The 18,518-nt window shown below is 43.1% G+C and overlaps 1 protein-coding gene across 1 annotated transcript in view; it reads left to right on the top strand.

Annotated features, from left to right (window-relative positions):
* The window catches only part of LOC149451020 (5-hydroxytryptamine receptor 7), a 150,318-nt gene extending 132,998 nt beyond the window's left edge, over positions 1-17,320 (top strand). Inside the window, exon 3 of the mRNA XM_089691171.1 lies at positions 12,465-17,320. Coding sequence (XP_089547297.1) covers positions 12,465-13,236 — 772 coding nt within the window. The 3' untranslated portion in view covers positions 13,237-17,320. The remainder of the gene's footprint in view (positions 1-12,464) is intronic.
* Positions 17,321-18,518: the final 1,198 nt, after the last annotated feature.

The raw sequence follows: 18,518 nt of genomic DNA, 5'->3' as shown, positions 1-18,518 counted from the left end.
GTCAGTGGGAGGAATAGTGCCCCATCACTGATGTCAGTGGGATGAATAGTGCCCCATTGTTGGTATCAGTGGGAGGAATAGTGCCCCATCACTGATGTCAATGGGATGAATAGTGCCCCATTGTTGGTATCAGTGGGAGGAATAGTGCCCCATCACTGATGTCAATGGGATGAATAGTGCCCCATCATTGGTATCAGTGGGAGGAATAGTGCCCCATCATTGGTATCAGTGGGAGGAATAGTGCCCCATCGTTGGTATCAGTGGGAGGAATAGTGCCCCATCACTGATGTCAGTGGGATGAATAGTGCCCCATCACTGGTGTCAGTGGGAGGAATAGTGCCCCATCACTGGTGTCAGTGGGAGGAATAGTGCCCCATCGTTGGTATCAGTGGGAGGAATAGTGCCCCATCACTGATGTCAGTGGGATGCATAGTGCCCCATCGTTGGTATCAGTGGGAGGAATAGTGCCCCATCACTGATGTCAGTGGGATGAATAGTGCCCCATCACTGGTGTCAGTGGGAGGAATAGTGCCCCATCACTGGTGTCAGTGGGAGGAATAGTGCCCCATCGTTGGTGTCAGTGGGAGGAATAGTGCCCCATCGTTGGTGTCAGTGGGAGGAATAGTGCCCCATCGTTGGTGTCAGTGGGAGGAATAGTGCCCCATCGTTGGTGTCAGTGGGAGGAATAGTGCCCCATCGTTGGTGTCAGTGGGAGGAATAGTGCCCCATCGTTGGTGTCAGTGGGAGGAGTAGTGCCCCATCATTGGTGTCAGTGGGGGGAGTAGTGCCCCATCATTGGTGTCAGTGGGGGGAGTAGTGCTCCATCACTGGTGTCAGTGGGGGGAGTAGTGCCCCATCACTGGTGTCAGTGGGAGGAGTAGTGCTCCATCACTGGTGTCAGTGGGAGGAATAGTGCCACATCATTGGTGTCAGTGGGAGGAATAGTGCCCCATCATTGGTGTCAGTGGGGGAGTAGTGCCCCATCATTGGTGTCAGTGGGGGGAGTAGTGCCCCATCATTGGTGTCAGTGGGGGGAGTAGTGCCCCATCACTGGTGTCAGTGGGGGGAGTAGTGCCCCATCACTGGTGTCAGTGGGAGTAGTGCCCCATCACTGGTGTCAGTGGGAGGAATAGTGCCACATCATTGGTGTCAGTGGGAGGAATAGTGCCCCATCATTGGTGTCAGTGGGAGGAATAGTGCCCCATCATTGATGTCAGTGTGGTGGAGGGGAGAATAGTGCCCCATCATTGGGGTCAGGGGGGGGGGAAATAGTGTCCCATCGTTGGTGTCAGTGGGGGGAGGAATAGTGCCCCATCATTGGTGTCAGTGGGAGGAATAGTGCCCCATCATTGATGTCAGTGTGGTGGAGGGGAGAATAGTGCCCCATCATTGGGGTCAGGGGGGGGGGAAATAGTGCCCCATCGTTGGTGTCAGTGGGGGGAGGAATAGTGCCCCATCGTTGGTGTCAGTGGGGGGAGGAATAGTGCCCCATCGTTGGTGTCAGTGGGGGGAGGAATAGTGCCCCATCGTTGGTGTCAGTGGGGGGAGGAATAGTGCCCCATCGTTGGTGTCAGTGGGGGGAGGAATACTGCCCCATCGTTGGTGTCAGTGGGGGGAGGAATACTGCCCCATCGTTGGTGTCAGTGGGGGGAGGAATAGTGCCACATCGTTGGTGTCAGTGGGGGGAGGAATAGTGCCACATCGTTGGTGTCAGTGGGGGAAGGAATAGTGCCACATCGTTGGTGTCAGTGGGGGGAGGAATAGTGCCCCATCGTTGGTGTCAGTTGGGGGAGGAATAGTGCCCCATCGTTGGTGTCAGTGGGGGGAGGAATAGTGCCCCATCGTTGGTGTCAGTGGGGGGAGGAATAGTGCCCCATCGTTGGTGTCAGTGGGGGGAGGAATAGTGCCCCATCGTTGGTGTCAGTGGGGGGAGGAATAGTGCCCCATCGTTGGTATTAGTGACACAAATGACGGGGCACTATTCCTCCCACTGACACCAATGATACTTACTTTGCTGACCCCTGCTCCAGCCTGGGCTCGCTCTCTCACTTACCTGTCAGCTGTCTTCCTTCTCTGGCCGCTCTCCTCTTCACTCGCTCCGGCAGCTCCCTCGGTCTTCTTTGATGTACGCGCGCTGCCGCTCGGCTCCTCCTCTCCAAGCTCCACCTCCTCGCCGGTGATTGGCCGCCTGTGTGCCTCTCCTGAGCTACAGTTCCGGTGGCCAATCAGCGGCGAGGAGGCGGAGCTGCTGAGCGATCCCGGAGGTGTGGCCAGGTGACAGGAGCAGGGTATCATCCCGCCCACACATCGCCGGAGACAGGAGCGGTGTCTCGGTTCCTAAGACCATCGGAAATATGTGTTTTCCGATGGTCTTAGGCGACCCCTGGGAAATGGTCGTTCGACCCCCAAAGGGGTCGCGACCCCCAGGTTGAGAACCGCTGAGTTAAAGAATCTGGATTTCTACTGAAAATTTGAACTTGAACTGCTGAGGGATCCATTTCTTTTCTTTTTCTATTAAAAAAATTCATAACAGTTATCGCCAACACCAAATCAAAGACATCAATATTTTTCCATTTGTGCTTCTTCGTTGGTCAGCTTTTACTGCAGAGAGTGACAGAAAGTACCAGAGGCTGGACAAATGAGACCTTTGTTCTGCTAGACACATCAGTACTATAAGATTTTTTCTGGGTCTTTCATCTTTGCTCCTCCAATAGCCCATGTACTTCGTGTTTCTTGACTGTTGAATCCTTTGTTGTTAATAATGGATCCAAGGAGGCAGAAGATGCCTTCTATGTCTTCACCATTAGCTCTGAAGTTGGCTGTCTTCCTTGTCATAACCTTATTTTTTTGTTATTTTCACTTTGTTCTTTTATTACCTGAGGCTCTTGAGGTTGTCCGTATTTTCAGCTATGGATGTAGTGTCCTGGGCACATCAAAGATCATGTATGTTCCTTCCATACATTTTTAAACCTCTACCTTCCTCCAGCCTTGCTTCTCTTGTTATTTAGCTTACAAGTTGAATAAGTACAAAGTATGATAGGAGTACATAGCTTTGTCTAACTCCTTTGCAGATCTTGAAACAGTCCATGTCTCCATTTTCTGCCATGACTGTGGCTTCTTGATTGCTGTAGAGGTTCTTCATGAGAACAATGAGATGTTAATTTAACATGGTCAACACATTTGAAGGCTTTATTGTAATCAGTGATGTGTCAACTTCATTTTTGGATCCAGTGGTATAAAAAGGAAAATATTTTGACTGGAGTTGCGATCTAAAATTTAGGTAACCACTTGCTGACCACCGTATGTACATACACGTCCTACCAACAATAGATCATAACAAGCTCATGGCTTTGAGGTATTATTATACAGTATTTATAAAGCGCCAATAGTTCGCTCAGCGCTGTACATTACAATGGGGGACAGAACAATAACAATACAATACAATGCAAAACATGAGGGGATTGAGGGCCCTGCTCTTTCGAGCTTACAATCTAGGATTGAGGGGATGGTGGCACAGGAGAGATAGCTGTGGGGGATGGAGTGGTAGGAAGAGTGGAGGAGGTCGGCAAGTTAGCAGGGTGTGGGGTAGGCTTCCCTGAAGAGGTGGGTTTTCAGGGTGCGCCTAAAGGAGAGGAGAGTAGGTGATAATCTGATGGGTTGGGGCAGGGAGTTCCAGAGGATGGGTGACACCCTGGAGAAGTCCTGGAGGCGGGCATGGGAGGAGGAGACCAGGGAACTAGAGAGAAGGAGGTCTTGTGAGGAGCGGAGTGTGCGTGTTGGGTGGTACTTGGATATTAGGTCGGTGATGTAGTTCGGGGCAGTATGGTGGACGGCTTTGTATGTCAGTGTTAGGATTTTGAAATTGATCCGTTGTGCAATCGGAAGCCAGTGGAGGGATTGGCAGAGGGGGGTGGCGTAAACGGAGCGGTTGGAAAGGTGAATGAGTCTGGCAGCCATATTCAGGATCGACTGAAGCGGGGATAGCCAGCGGCGAGGCAGGCCAGTGAGGAGGGAGTTGCAGTAGTCGAGTCGTGATATGATGAGGGAGTGGATGAGCTGTTTAGTGGTTTCTGGGGTTAGGAACGTGCGGATTTTGGCGATGTTGCGGAGGTGGAGTCTGCATGAGTTTGTTAAAGATTGGACTTGGGGCTGGAAGGATAGGTTGGAGTCCAGAATGACACCAAGTACTCTGGCCTGCGGGGCAGGTTTGATGGTGGCGTTGTTGGACATGATGGAGAAGTCAATGGGGGGTGGTGTGCGGGCTGGGGTATGGCCACAAACAGGGTGAGAGCAGTAATCATTTATTAGAATAACTGTACACTGGTAACATAAAGGCTTTGAAAGCATCACCTATACAAAATATTAGGTACCGCCATTTCACGAGAGCTCACAATTTTGAGTATTGACATGTTTTATATCTCTTTGCTCATCGCAACCTCATCTGTTATATTTTGCCAAAAATTGGATTTGTGTGCATTAAAATTCATTTTAGTGTATTTTTTCCCTAAAATTTACATTTGATAAACAGCTGCACAAATATCATGTGACATAAAATGGCAACATGTCCCTTTTATTCTCCAGTTTTCTGAAAATATATAATGTTTGAGCGTCTAAGTAATTTTCTAGCAAAAAATTATAATTTTAACGTGCAAAAAATTGCCCCAGACAGCAAGGAAGAAACAGTTTTACTTCCCTCATAAATTCTCATATGGTGCAGCGCTAAATTAAAACTAAATATATAAAAATAAAAAAAAAAGATATCCTGAAGAAGTCACATGGGATACGTGAAGCAACGCATCGATACGCGGTGACGTCATTACGGCGGCAGCCATCTTGGTACACCCTGATTCATGTTAATACACCCAGAACATGTGGTGTGAATGCCTGTATGACACAACTGAAATGTGAGTGCAAACCTGGCGTTTTTTGCACTTTTATTTACTGGAATTAAGCATTGCTGCACTATGGAGGATTTTTCTTCTTCTTTCATGAGCTACGTATGACCACATGTGAGTAAATTGGCAGTTGTAAGGTCATCTACCTACCTATCCAGGGAAAGGGGACATCCTTTTGCTGTTTGTGGAGCCTATTTGGAGGTCGGATAGCAAGGAGGTCTTAACCATGTAGGATCCTGGTGTGATCCAAAAGGCGCATTGGCCCATAGGGTCATATGAAGGAGGTGAGGGGGCATTTAGCCATTGTAGGATCTGTTTGGTGCGCACACCACACGGCACCATTTTTTCACGTTCATTGAATAGCGAAGCACCTTAGATGTGGGAATTTGTTTCTGCACTTTATTGGACTTTATTGGACATTGTTTTTTATGATTGTTTTTTCACCATATATATATATATTCCAATTTTTATTTTTCATATTTATGGATTTGTTGAATTCACATGTGAATATTGTATGAGTTTTTTAAAAAAGCACTTGTCACTTTGGTATTTGACGTATGGTTATCCCAGTATTGGGATTCGCTTTTTCTACACATTTGGTGTATGAGTATTATCCAATATTTGGGATTGGGAAGTTTGTTGTTTTCCACCTTATATAAGGGTCCAAATTTAGGACCTATTTGTTTTGTTTCACCATCTACACTATATGGCACCTTGTGATAGATCCCTGTAGGATATTTACACTAATTACATTTTGTTTATATATATATATATATGTATATATATATATATATAATTGTTATATATTTCGTTTTAATTTAGCACTGCACCATATGAGAATTTATTTTGGTTTATTTACACCTATAGGTAAAGGGTTTACCTCTGCTCCCTCAACACACAGTGCTCCCCCACGATCTGGCAGTGATTTGTCTCTCGGCATCCTCACGTCTAGAGCAGGGCTAAAGACCGCTCTCTGGTCTTGATGATGTCGGGACTCACTCTGGAGCAGTTAAGTATATTTCCTTTGTTACCCTAGACTTGCCTTTCTTAACCTTCTTACCCCAGAAGAGCTCTTGAAATAATTTTCAAGCCTCATGGAACCCCATGGAAGTCCATCAGGGGTCATTAGGAAAATGCTCTTTACGTTGGTGGTGGTAAGTATGAAGACTGTTACCCTTAGAGGGGTGTCTAGAATGACACCCTTGCAATCATACCCCTGGCTCTGACAAGTGGCACTGGACCTGGAACTATGCAGGCACCATCAGATGAGAGGACAGTTAGCCAAGGCTCAAGGAACCCCCCTAGCCAACCCTGAAGGAACCCTAGGGTTCCACGGAACCCTGGTTGAGAATGGCTGCCCTAGACCAAAATGAGTAACTAATGCCTTGAAGTGCTGGCACAGCCCCACTGCAAAGGATCATTTTTATTTGCCTGGCATTGGGCTTTAAAAAGCTAAATTACATTTATAATAGATATTCAAAAAGGATTATTTACTGAGAAGAGATTAAACCTAATAAAATTGAGGAATACTGCTCAAAGGTCCAGATCGTCTATTTTAATTTTTTTTAATTATTTGCTGCATCTTTTCTACACTATGTTATTTTACAATAATCTTTCATTTCCAATTTTGATAATTTTATTTTTCAGATTCTAATTATGTCTCTGTAGCTATCTTATTTGGATGGATCTTATATTTCTTCCTTTGAAGTCATATTAGATTTAATTATTGTCTCTTATCATCAGTGAGGGGAGTCAAGAGAGCATAAAATGAAGGCAAATCTGATCATACACTTCTGTTTCCTCCAGCATTTATCTCAGGTCACATATGTCCACATTCTAGAACAGACTCTGACAGTGGGTGGGTTTCAAAACATTCTCTAATGTCTGCCATTCATTTTTGGATGGAGTTTTATATTGGGGGGGTTGAGCTTATGTGGCTTGCGGCACATGAACTGCTGGGAGCTACAGACTCAGTCTAAGAGATGGATCCGGATACTCCAAATGAAGAAAAAAAAAATAACAGGAGGACAGCTTTTAATTAAAGTAGAACTATAAGCAAAATCTTTTTTTCATTTTGGATAATGGAAGAATATATTTTAAAAATATTCTTCCCAAATATATTGACGTATATTTGAAATACTACAATTTTGGCCGTATACAATATATTTTAAAATATATTCCAATATATGTATATACTGCATGTTGAAATGCATTTTTTATATATTACAAAATAGATGAAAACTATTTGTAAAAATATATATTTTTTAAATATATTCTTCAGATTTCTTTTAACAAATAAAAAAGTAATTTTAACATATACATATATTTGTAAATGTATTCCAAAAATGTAGATTAAATGTATTTTTAAAGACATACAGTTATTTGAAAATGTATTTTAAAAAATGTTTTTCATATATCTTGTAATATCTAAAAACCGCATTTCAACATACAGTATATATATATATAATACAGGCCTTGAAATTTCCACTCGCCTGCTCACATTGGCACGCATTCAGATGGTCGATTAGTGCCGTTCTCTGTGCAGAGCCACTGGCAGATGTATATCCACCTCAAAGCTGTGTGCACCCAGAGAATTCGATGTGCATGCAGCAGATGCATGGACACAATCACATGTCAAAGTTTGACATGCGGGCGGGAGTGGGTCCAGAGATCTGAAAGCAGAAGCTCTGCATTCGGATCCGTGCACCTGTCCCTGTCTGCATGTCATTCATTGTGTGTATTCTTACTTGTACAGCAGAATGATGATGTCATTTCTACTTTTACAAAGTAATATTTGGTTAAATGTGTACCCTCCTTTTTTATCCCCTCAAAAAGTTAATACTTTCCACCCTAGAAAGTGTAATAAACTATATATAACCTTTTTGTGATATAATAAATTAATTCCAAATCATAACAAAATAAGTTAAGAAATCATAAAATATATACCAAGAAATATAAAAGAGAAATAGAAATAATGAAAATACAAAACTCCCCAAATCCAAAAGTGTCCAATAATAAATCCAAAAATAAGTTCAAAAACAGTGTCCAAAATTCCAAACATTTCCTAAACCATGTGGTGATAACCTTAAAAATGGCCGCGGCGACACTGAAAGGATCCTTTCAGATGAAGTCCGGAAGTGACGAAACGTGTTAAAGGAGTGACGTCAAGACGCACGTACACAGACCGGAAGTGTCGCCGCGGCCATTTTTAAGGTTATCACCACATGGTTTAGGAAATGTTTGGTGGGAACAGATTGAAACCATGTCTGGAGTTGATAATCTGGTTTTAACATGTATGTTTTGGATGAAATAGAGGTCAACTTTCGTATTTGGAGAATAAGATTGGAATTTTGGACACTGTTTTTGGATTTATTTTTGGATTTATTATTGGACACTTTTGGATTTGGGGAGTTTTGTATTTTCATTATTTCTATTTCTATTTTATATTTCTTGGTATATATTTTATGATTTCTTAACTTAACTTATTTTGTTATGATTTGGAATTAATTTATTATATCACAAAAAGGTTATATATAAGGTAATATTTGGGTTTGTGAATGAATTAGGTGCACATAAAGTGGTTTTATATTCTTTGTGGCTATTGATAAATATATTCAAAGAGGAAATTTTGTGTCAGCTACTCTGTGATATACAGTTGTGTCCAAAATTATTCAACCCCCAATGCTGTAAAGGGGTTTAGGGACTATAGTGTACATTTGGAATTGTATTCAGAATCAAATCCTACAAGGACGTTGTAACTACCCAAATGCAACTAAAATGACATCAATTGTTTATGTAATACAGTAGTAAATGGTTCTTATGTGGTTTCTTCATTGCCACAATTATTCAACCCCTTAAAGACTACCACTCTGAAGAACAGAGGTTCATACAGGTGCTTTCCATCAGGTATTGAAAACACCTGTGGATGTCACCGAGCAGCAATCAAGCATAATAAGCACCAATTAGGCAGCTTTAAAATGACTGTGATACTCAGCTCCTTCTAGACATTTACTGGTGTGGTTACAAACATGGTGAAGGCAAGAGAATGGTCCAGGAAGACAAGAGAAGAGGTGATTTCTCTTCACAGGAAGGGCAATGGCTATAAGAAGATTGCAAAGATGTTAAACATACCAAGAGACACCTTAGGAAGCATCATTCGCAAATTCAAGGCAAAGGGCACTGTTGAAACGCTACCTGGTCGTGGCAGAAAGAAGATGCTGACTTCGACTGCTGTGCGCTACCTGAAGCGTAGAGTGGAGAGAAGTCCCCGTGTGACTGCTGAGGAACTGAGAAAAGATTTGTCAGATGTGGGTACAGAAGTTTCAGCCCAGACAATAAGACGCACACTGCGTAATGAAGGCCTCCGTGCCAGAACTCCCAGGCGTACCCCCTTGCTGTCTCCAAAGAATAAGAAGAGTCGACTGCAGTATGCCAAAAGCCATGTGGACAAACCACAAAAGTTGTGGGATAGTGTTCTGTGGACTGATGAAACAAAATTAGAACTGTTTGGGCCCATGGATCAACGCTATGTTTGGAGGAGGAAGAACAAGGCCTATGATGAAAAGAACACCTTGCCTACTGTGAAGCATGGTGGAGGGTCAATCATGCTTTGGGGCTGTTTTGCTTCTGCAGGTACAGGGAAGCTTCAGCGTGTGCAAGGTACCATGAATTCTCTTCAGTACCAGGAGATATTGGATGGAAACGTGATGCAGTCCGTCACACACCTGAGGCTTGGGAGACGTTGGACCTTTCAACAGGACAATGATCCCAAGCATACCTCCAAGTCCACTAGAGCATGGTTGCAGAGGAAAGGCTGGAACATTTTGGAGTGGCCATCGCAGTCACCAGACTTAAATCCGATTGAGAACCTCTGGTGGGACTTAAAGAAAGCAGTTGCAGTGCGCAAGCCTAAGAATGTGACTGAACTGGAGGCCTTTGCCCATGAAGAATGGGCGAAGATACCCGTAGATCGCTGCAAGACACTTGTGTCAAGCTATGCTTCACGTTTAAAAGCTGTTATAACTGTAAAAGGATGCTGTACTAAGTACTAAGATTGAATGTCACTTGGGGGTTGAATAAAACTGATAATGCTGTGAGCACAGAAAAGACATTTGTGGTTATTTCATTATAACTGTTATGTTATATTTGTCTGACCTACAAGTGCCTCTTTAATGTAAATGTAAGCAAGATGACTGAATGATCAAAAGCAATGTCAAACTGGCCAAAACACTCAATTTCAGTGGGGGTTGAATAATTTTGGACACAACTGTATAAGTAGCAAAAGTATCAGGCAAATACACATGGGTAAATAAATGCATAAATACCTCTATTCGATTGCTATGAAATCTATTTGTACTTGGTATTACCTTTGGTAATGACCTTTTGAGATGGGAGACTGGAAGGATGGAGGGCCCCTTCATGGTTTTAATGTAGAGTCAAATCACGTATAACTGCGGCTTTTGTGGTAGGTCATTTATTGGAGGAGTCTAGTGAATGTCTAGTGGCTTCACAACTTTCTTTAGGGGTTCTAGAAGCAAGATCTTCTTACCACAGATCCTAACTTGATTCCTGTCCGACTTTTATTTATTTTTTATATATTTCTGTTTTTTAATACAGCTATAGTTTTTGTTATTTTTTTTTTTTTATTTTGACTGAACCTCCACTTTAAAGAGTCATAATGGGGTCATTAGGGGTAATACAATGATTATTAGTGTCGGCTGTGCAAAACTGAGCAAACTTTTGATAAATAGGTCATGTTTATTGATCGTAATATGAATTCATTCCTTGTGTATGGGTGTACTTTGGGAAAAAAAGTATCACAATTCAGTATGGTTTGTCAGTTAATTGAGCTATTGAACTAGAAAACATTCAATATGTGGTCAGATGGTGCCCAAAAGTCCAACTGCCATATTGATTCACTATGACTACCTTAAAGCGAAACTACCATAAGGGGGAAGTTTCACTCTATCTCTTCCCCCCCCCCCTTTCACATTTGGCACTTTCTTTTTTTAGGGGGGGAGCGGACCTGATTTTGACAGATATCCAATCCCTCTTTCCTCGCAGCATTCTGGGATGTGTCATAATTCCCAGAAGACTGCAGGACCATTGAGGTAGTGCAGCATGACTTCCGCATGCATAGTGGGTGGCCACCTGTGAAGCCACAAGCAGTCAGAGCTGGCTGTCCACAGTATGGTGGCACTGGGGACCGAAGCCCAGCTGGGGGAGGACAGCGCTGGATCCTGGGACAGGTGAGGGTCCTATTATTAAAAGTCAGCAGCTACAGTTTTTGTAGCTGCTAACTTTTAATTTTTGTAACAATGACTGAAGAGCCGCTTTAAAGTCAGAAAGCCCTAAAGTCATTAGATTAAAGGATAGAGCGGTGAAGGGTTATAACCTCTGTCAAGTTTTTGTTGCTGTCTGTGTGCCACTAAGAAGATACTCTCTCTCTCTATTTGTCCTGGTGGCTGAAAGTGAAATGCAAAGTTGTAAGCAGAGGCAGACTGACAACTCATTGGGCCCCCGGGCAAAAGGGGATTATGGGGCCCCTGTGGCCTTGCCCAAACTCAAAAAAGCCTATGAAAAAAGTACCAGGGGCATCTCATGGGGCCCCCTACTGACCCCGGGCCCTCGGGCAGTGCCTGAGTTTCCAAATGGTCAGTCCGCCCCTGGTTGTAAGTTATCACCAGAACAGGGAAAGAGTGGAAATCTTCCACTATACTAGTGTCTGCTGTCTAGGAGGAAATTTCCCCAAACTTTGGAGAGATTTACTCTCACTTCCTGTTGTGTTTGCAGAACACTGACAGGGTATTTGAATCATTCTTTGATCCAATGGAAAAAATCCATTTTGGCTTTAGATAGATTTGAATCCCTTACAGCAGAGGTCGGTTACCCCCAGGTCGTGGACCGTTACCAGTCTGTGGCCTGTTAGGAAGCATAGTGAATTCACAAGGGAACAGGGAGTGCTTCACCACTCTGACAGCTATCTGGTCCCGGGTGTGGTAAGGAGCAGTGTGGTGCGTGATTCAGCGCATCACACGGCTCCCTTTTTTTTTTTGTACAAACTTGATTTAAAGTGTAAAAATATACATTTCATTCATGGCAATGTACAACACCCCAGTGCACTGTGCTGCTGTACATTGCCATGCGATATGGCATGGTGTGGTGCGATAACATGCAGCATGCTGCAGCACAGCCCTAGACTGAATTGCAGTATGAATGGAACATAGGAAATAATTGTTTTCTGTATGTCATTGCTGTGACAAATGTTTTACAATGCAGTAAAACGTCTGTCACCGCACACTGTGTGAATTAGCCATCTGGTGTCAGATCATATCATCCCCTACAGAAACCCCAGGCTCGTAGAAAAATTGCCTTCCACAAAACTTGTCCAACAAAACTTGTCAACAAAACCACTACCCTTTCTTATTCATACCAAACAAATAACAAGTGTTATAAAAAATAATTGGGTTTATACGTGCAGACATTGCCTATAAAAAAATGTACAAAATTAACTCTTTATTTTTATACCGTGAGGTCTTCAAGTTCTAAACATTTGATTTTGTTTCTCAGGTACCTCGGAATCACTCGTCCCTTGACCTACCCTGCTCGACAAAATGGCAAGCTCATGGCTAAGATGGTGTTCATCGTCTGGCTCCTCTCTGCCTCCATAACCCTCCCTCCTCTCTTTGGATGGGCCCAAAATGTGACTGTGGACCGGACGTGTCTCATAAGTCAAGACTTTGGCTATACCGTCTACTCTACTGCAGTGGCCTTCTACATCCCCATGACCGTCATGCTCATAATGTATCAGAGGATTTTTGTAGCAGCTAAAATCAGTGCTGAGAAGCACAAATTTGTGAACATCCCCAGACTTATGGAGCAGGAAGGCATATACAGTTTGGAGGAGAAAATGGCTCCTAAAAAGAATTCCAAAAAAAAGAAAGCAGTGGAAGAGTTTGCCACCTTGTCGAAGCTAATACGTCAAGACAGAAAGAACATTTCCATCTTCAAGCGGGAACAGAAAGCTGCAAGGACTCTCGGAATCATTGTTGGGGCCTTCACGTTATGCTGGCTCCCGTTTTTCCTGTTATCTACAGCCCGGCCGTTCATCTGTGGGATTAGGTGCAGCTGCATGCCGCTCAGGCTGGAGAGGACACTTCTGTGGTTGGGCTACACTAACTCGCTCATAAACCCATTGATCTATGCCTTCTTTAACAGGGATTTAAGGACTACGTTCTGGAACTTGCTGAGGTGTAAATACACCAATATCAATCGGAGGCTGTCGGCTGCTAGCATGCATGAAGCTCTGAAAGTCACGGAGAGACATGAGGGCATCCTGTAACAATTCGGTGTGGTTTCATTTTGGTGAACTTGACTTAATTTGAAGGAAACCTCCAAAAGACATGCTATACAGTGCCTACTCCAAGTGATGATGCTTTATTGTGAATTGTGTTTGATATTTAATAGATATTTATTTAAGTCATTAACATTCATTTGTGATGACCTGTGGCATCTCTACAACATACTAGACACAAAAAAAAACACTTGAACAGACTGTTGGGTGGAAAATGCATTTGCGAAACTTACAAAATTTCTAAATAGATACTTGGGACGACATGACCTATATTGAATGTGCATTGTCCTCAGTTTCCAAGGTTTACATAAGGATCAATATCATTTTGAAGCTTCAGATTCGACAATCGCCATCAAATTGTGATATCATTTAGTTTGGTAATCGTTTGCCACTTATGAAAATTTGTACCTCGTGTTAACTGTTATGGAAAAAAAAAATATTGACTACCAATATGTAAAAGCATACCTGTGTTTTGAGCCAGTTCTTGTTTTTAGAGGAGTGGGGCTTCATATAAGTAGGTGTGGTATGCCCAAGTACAAGAAATGTGGGGCAAGTGTAAGTAGACGTAGGGAAAGATTTAAAGGCCATCTCCAGGCATTAGCAATCATCCCCCGACCCAGCTTCCACCCATTCAAAATGTTTTTAGCAGCTTTCTGAAGCTGTTTTTATTCACTAAAGTCCACAATGTGTAGCATTTGCTGGTGAAGATCAGTGATCCATCACTGCAGTCCGATTGGTCACTTCTCGGATTTTACAAGAGCAATCTTCTAGAGCCAGGGAGGACCCATCCCTGGACAGCTATTATTGTCTGATCCTCCTCCTTTGTAGTGAAGATGATGGAAGACTTTTAGTTTAGAATTTGCTTCCATGCTAGCAAAGCAATTATTCAAATCCAACAATAGGAACCACTCAAAGTTGAGCCCAGCATCCACCTGAGGTCCACCACATTTCTCATTCACTTGCAGTAAAGTTCTAAAAGAACATAGCAGCAGACATCGTGACCTCAGAATAGATAGAACATGGGCTATGGAGGGATCTAGGTTCTCTCTGGTGCAAATAAACTTTATTGAAACACTATAAATACTGGGAAGTGAGTATGTTCTTTTAGAACTTTAAAGTGGTTGTAAACCTCAGACATGAAATTTGAACAAAGCTTATCCCTGTATAGTGTGTACTTGTCTCAATCCAGAGGGCTAGGTGTCATTTCTGGCAGCTGCCTATTTCCTCTGCTATCAGTATGAGTCACTTATGAAGGGTTTTCCTGACACCAAGAGATAAATGGTGACGGGGAGGGCACAGACTGTGAATGACAGCCTTAGCTCTGTTACTGTTTGCTGTGTGAAGAGGGGTGTGTCTCTTCCTTCCAATCAGCTCTCAAGGCTCTCCTTACTGATGTAACCTCAGCTCTCCGCCCTCTACTTTTCAGAGCTGAGAGATCCTGTTTAAATTCTGCACTTTGGGTGTAGGGAAGATATGGGTGTAGATAAAAAGGTACACCTTATGTAGGAAGATTTGTTCCATCTCTGTGTATCACCTGAGGCCAGTCACTTGGCTGAGTATATGTGAGAGTTTACAACCACTTAGCATAGCGATTCCTTGAAGGGGGGGGGAGGTGTTAATGCCCAGAGTTCTGATTTAAATAGGGACTACAGTGTATTTTTAGTATGAACACAATTTGACTTAATGTAACTTTTACCTGAAAGTTATATTTGACTAGAGACTCCTATTTTCACTCATTTACAGTAAGCCTATAGATCAGCCTTTCTCAACCTTTTTAATATGGAGGAACCCTAAGGCCCCTTTCAGACGGGGCGGTTCCGTCAGCGTGATCCGCCTGCTCAGCGGTGGATCTTTCCGCTGAGCAGGCGGACGACAGGTCTCTGTCTGTTTTCCTGTGACCGACTGAGTCCCCCTGAAAAACGGGCAGGCAGACCTCATCAGTCCGCTTGTGTGAAAGGGGCCTTAAAATAATTTTCCTCTTGTGAGGAACTCCAGCTAAGACCAATTAATTGGGGGTTACTGGGAAAAAGGGCCTTACATTGGTGGTCAATAGGAAGAATGAAACCCTTACATTGGTGGTCAGTAGGAAGAATGAAACCCTTACATTGGTGGTCAGTAGGAAGAATGAAACCCTTACATTGGTGGTCAATAGGAAGAATGAAACCCTTACACTGGTGGTCAGTAGGAAGAATGAAACCCTTACAGTGGTGGTCAGTAGGAAGAATGAAACCCTTACATTGGTGGTCAATAGGAAGAATGAAACCCTTACAGTGGTGGTCAGTAGGAAGAATGAAACCCTTACAGTGGTGGTCAGTAGGAAGAATGACACTCTTACACTGGTAGACAGTAGGAAGAATGAAATCCTTACAGTGGTGGTCAGTAGGAAGAATGACACCCTTACAGTGGTGGTCAGTAGGAAGAATGAAATCCTTACAGTGGTGGTCAGTAGGAAGAATGAAACCCTTACACTGGTGGTCAGTAGGAAGAATGAAACCCTTACAGTGGTGGGCAGTAGGAAGAATGACACCCTTAACAGTGGTGGTCAGTAGGAAGAATGAAACCCTTACAGTGGTGGTCAGTAGGAAGAATGAAACCCTTACAGTAGTGGTCAGTAGGAAAAATGATACCCTTACAGTGGTGGACAGTAGGAAGAATGAAACCCTTACATTGGTGGTCAATAGAAAGAATGAAACCCTTACAGTGGTGGTCAGTAGGAAGAATGAAACCCTTAACAGTGGTGGACAGTCGGAAGAATGACACCCTTACAGTGGTGGACAGTAAGAAGAATGAAACCCTTGCACTGGTGGTCAGTAGGAAGAATGACACCCTTACACTGGTGGTCAGTAGGAAGAATGAAACCCTTACAGTGGTGGTCAGTAGGAAGAATTAAACCCTTACAGTGGTGGTCAGTAGGAAGAATGAAACCCTTACACTGGTGGTGAGTAGGAAGAATGAAACCCTTACATTGGTAGTCAATAGGAAGAATGAAACCCTTACAGTGGTGGTCAGTAGAAAGAATGAAACCCTTACAGTGGTGGTCAGTAGGAAGAATGACACCCTTACAGTGGTGGTCAGTAGGAAGAATGAAACCCTTACAGTGGTGGTCAGTAGGAAGAATGAAACCCTTACAGTGGTGGTCAGTAGGAAGAATGAAACCCTTACAGTGGTGGTCAGTAGGAAGAATGAAACCCTTACACTGGTGGACAGTAGGAAGAATGACACCCTTACAGCGATGGACAGTAGGAAGAATGAAATCCTTACAGTGGTGGTCAGTAGGAAGAATGACACTCTTACAGTTGTGGTCACAATACTACCATTAAGGACAGTTAAGAAGATTATTGGTGTCATGGAGGTGGCTCTGCCAAGTGGTGTTGGCCCCAGAACTAATCAGGTACCTTCAGATGAGAAGTCAATCAGCTACAGCTCAAGGAACCCCTAACAACCTCTGGAACGTAGGGTTCTACAAAACCATGATTGAGAATGGCTGCTACTGATGGTGTATTTTTTTTAGCAGGTCAAGGCATGACTCGTTGGAGGAGCAGCAAAGCACAGTCATTGGGCCATACTAGAAGGACAAGGGCCTATAAATGTAATGAGCAAATATGATTGCCCCCATGTATATATATGTATAATTAAAGATCATACAAAAAAGCATTTTAAAGCATTAACACGCATTGGTAAGATCTTCTTCATTATACCTTCACAATCACATTTATATATCTAAAAAAAGAACTGTCAGAAAGATTTGTTTCCATTTAATATTAAAGTTTGGTGAGGTATTCTTAATTGGAACAAAAGAGGAAATGCTACTCAGCTTCTATTTATATGGTTCTGTGGGTGACAAGTTGTGGTATTATGTATATAGTGGGAGTGTAACATTATGGGTCGAACAGATTTTTTTTTTAAATTGCATTTTGCAAAGTGTTACAGTCACCGAAAAACAAAATTCACCATGGTAAGCTAATATCTATTCCAATGTGTTTTGCTTAATGGAAGGAGCACTTGGTCCATCTGATCGATCTGTCTGTCCTTCATTATGAACTCAATAAACAGGCTTTGCCCACTTCTCTGATGTGGCCCCAGTGTTATTTAATTCATAACAATAATCAGATTAATTTCTAAGTGTGAAGGAAACAACCAGGGGCGGATTGACAACTCATGGGGCCCCCGGGCAATAGGGGATCATGGGGCCCCTGTGTCCTTGCCCAAACTCAAAAAAGCCTATGAAAAAGGTACCAGAGGCATCTCATGGGGCCCCCTACTGACCCAGGCCCTCGGGCAGTGCCCGAGTTTCCAAATGGTCAGTCCGCCCCTGGAAACAACACATAATGCACTCGGCTCAATAAATGTCAAAAGCAAGGCTAAATCTGATTGTTTTCTGTAAGACACCTTAGTGTGTGCTTCAACATCCCCAGCAGATGTGTTCCAGCATCACATTTACGATGGTTCCAGGATCACCAGCCAGTGTGTTTCAAGATAACCAGCATGTGTCTTCCAGCATGACCAGCAAGTATGATTCAGAATCATTAACAGGTGTGTTCTACAGATTACAGTGGGAGTTGGATGAGTTGGTGAAGTACAGAAATAAAAACTGAACTACTCTTCGCTATTCCCTATAAAGCTTAGCTATTTAATTTTCATGTTGTAAACAGGCATGAGTTTGAATTTATATGAAAATCTGAGCATTTACTTTTAAATTATTACAATTTAGCAAAATTACCAATAAAAACATTGTATATGTGCCCATTTTTGGTTTTAAATAGTTTGTGGAAAGACTGTCAGACCCCCTCTCAAAAAAAAAAGAAAAGAAAAAAACATATTAAAGAGGAGCTCCAGTCTCCTTCCAGAAAATTAAAAGTCATCAACTACAAATACTGTAGCTGCTGACTTTTAACATCAGGACGTTTACCTTTTCAGGGATCCAGTGATGTCCTCACTTTAGCCGATTCTTCAGTTAGCTTCAGGTTCAGGCATTGGCATCTTAGGTAAGAGAAACTGCCAGTACAGCCTCCCGGCTTCACAGCTGATTTCCTATCGCACATGCGCGAGCTGAGCTACACTTTGTGAATGACCCCACAGTCTTGTCGGACCTGTGATGTGCCCCAGAAGGCTGTGGGGGGAAGGTGGAAGAGGCCAAACATTAACACAGATTGGAAGTGGGAACGGGCAACTGTCAAATCCAGCTACCCCCTCCCCCACCCTAAAAAAGGGCCAAATGTGGCAGTGGAGGAAGGGAGAATGCAAACAAGTAGAACTTCCCCTTTTGGATG

Source organism: Staurois parvus, unplaced genomic scaffold (assembly GCF_062004578.1).
Source record: "Staurois parvus isolate SC_StPar_1 unplaced genomic scaffold, SC_StPar_1.0 ptg000552l, whole genome shotgun sequence".
In the NCBI taxonomy this organism is placed as follows: domain Eukaryota; kingdom Metazoa; phylum Chordata; class Amphibia; order Anura; family Ranidae; genus Staurois; species Staurois parvus.
The sequence above is the reverse complement of the archived record's forward strand: the minus strand, read 5'-3'. Positions and strand labels throughout refer to the sequence as shown.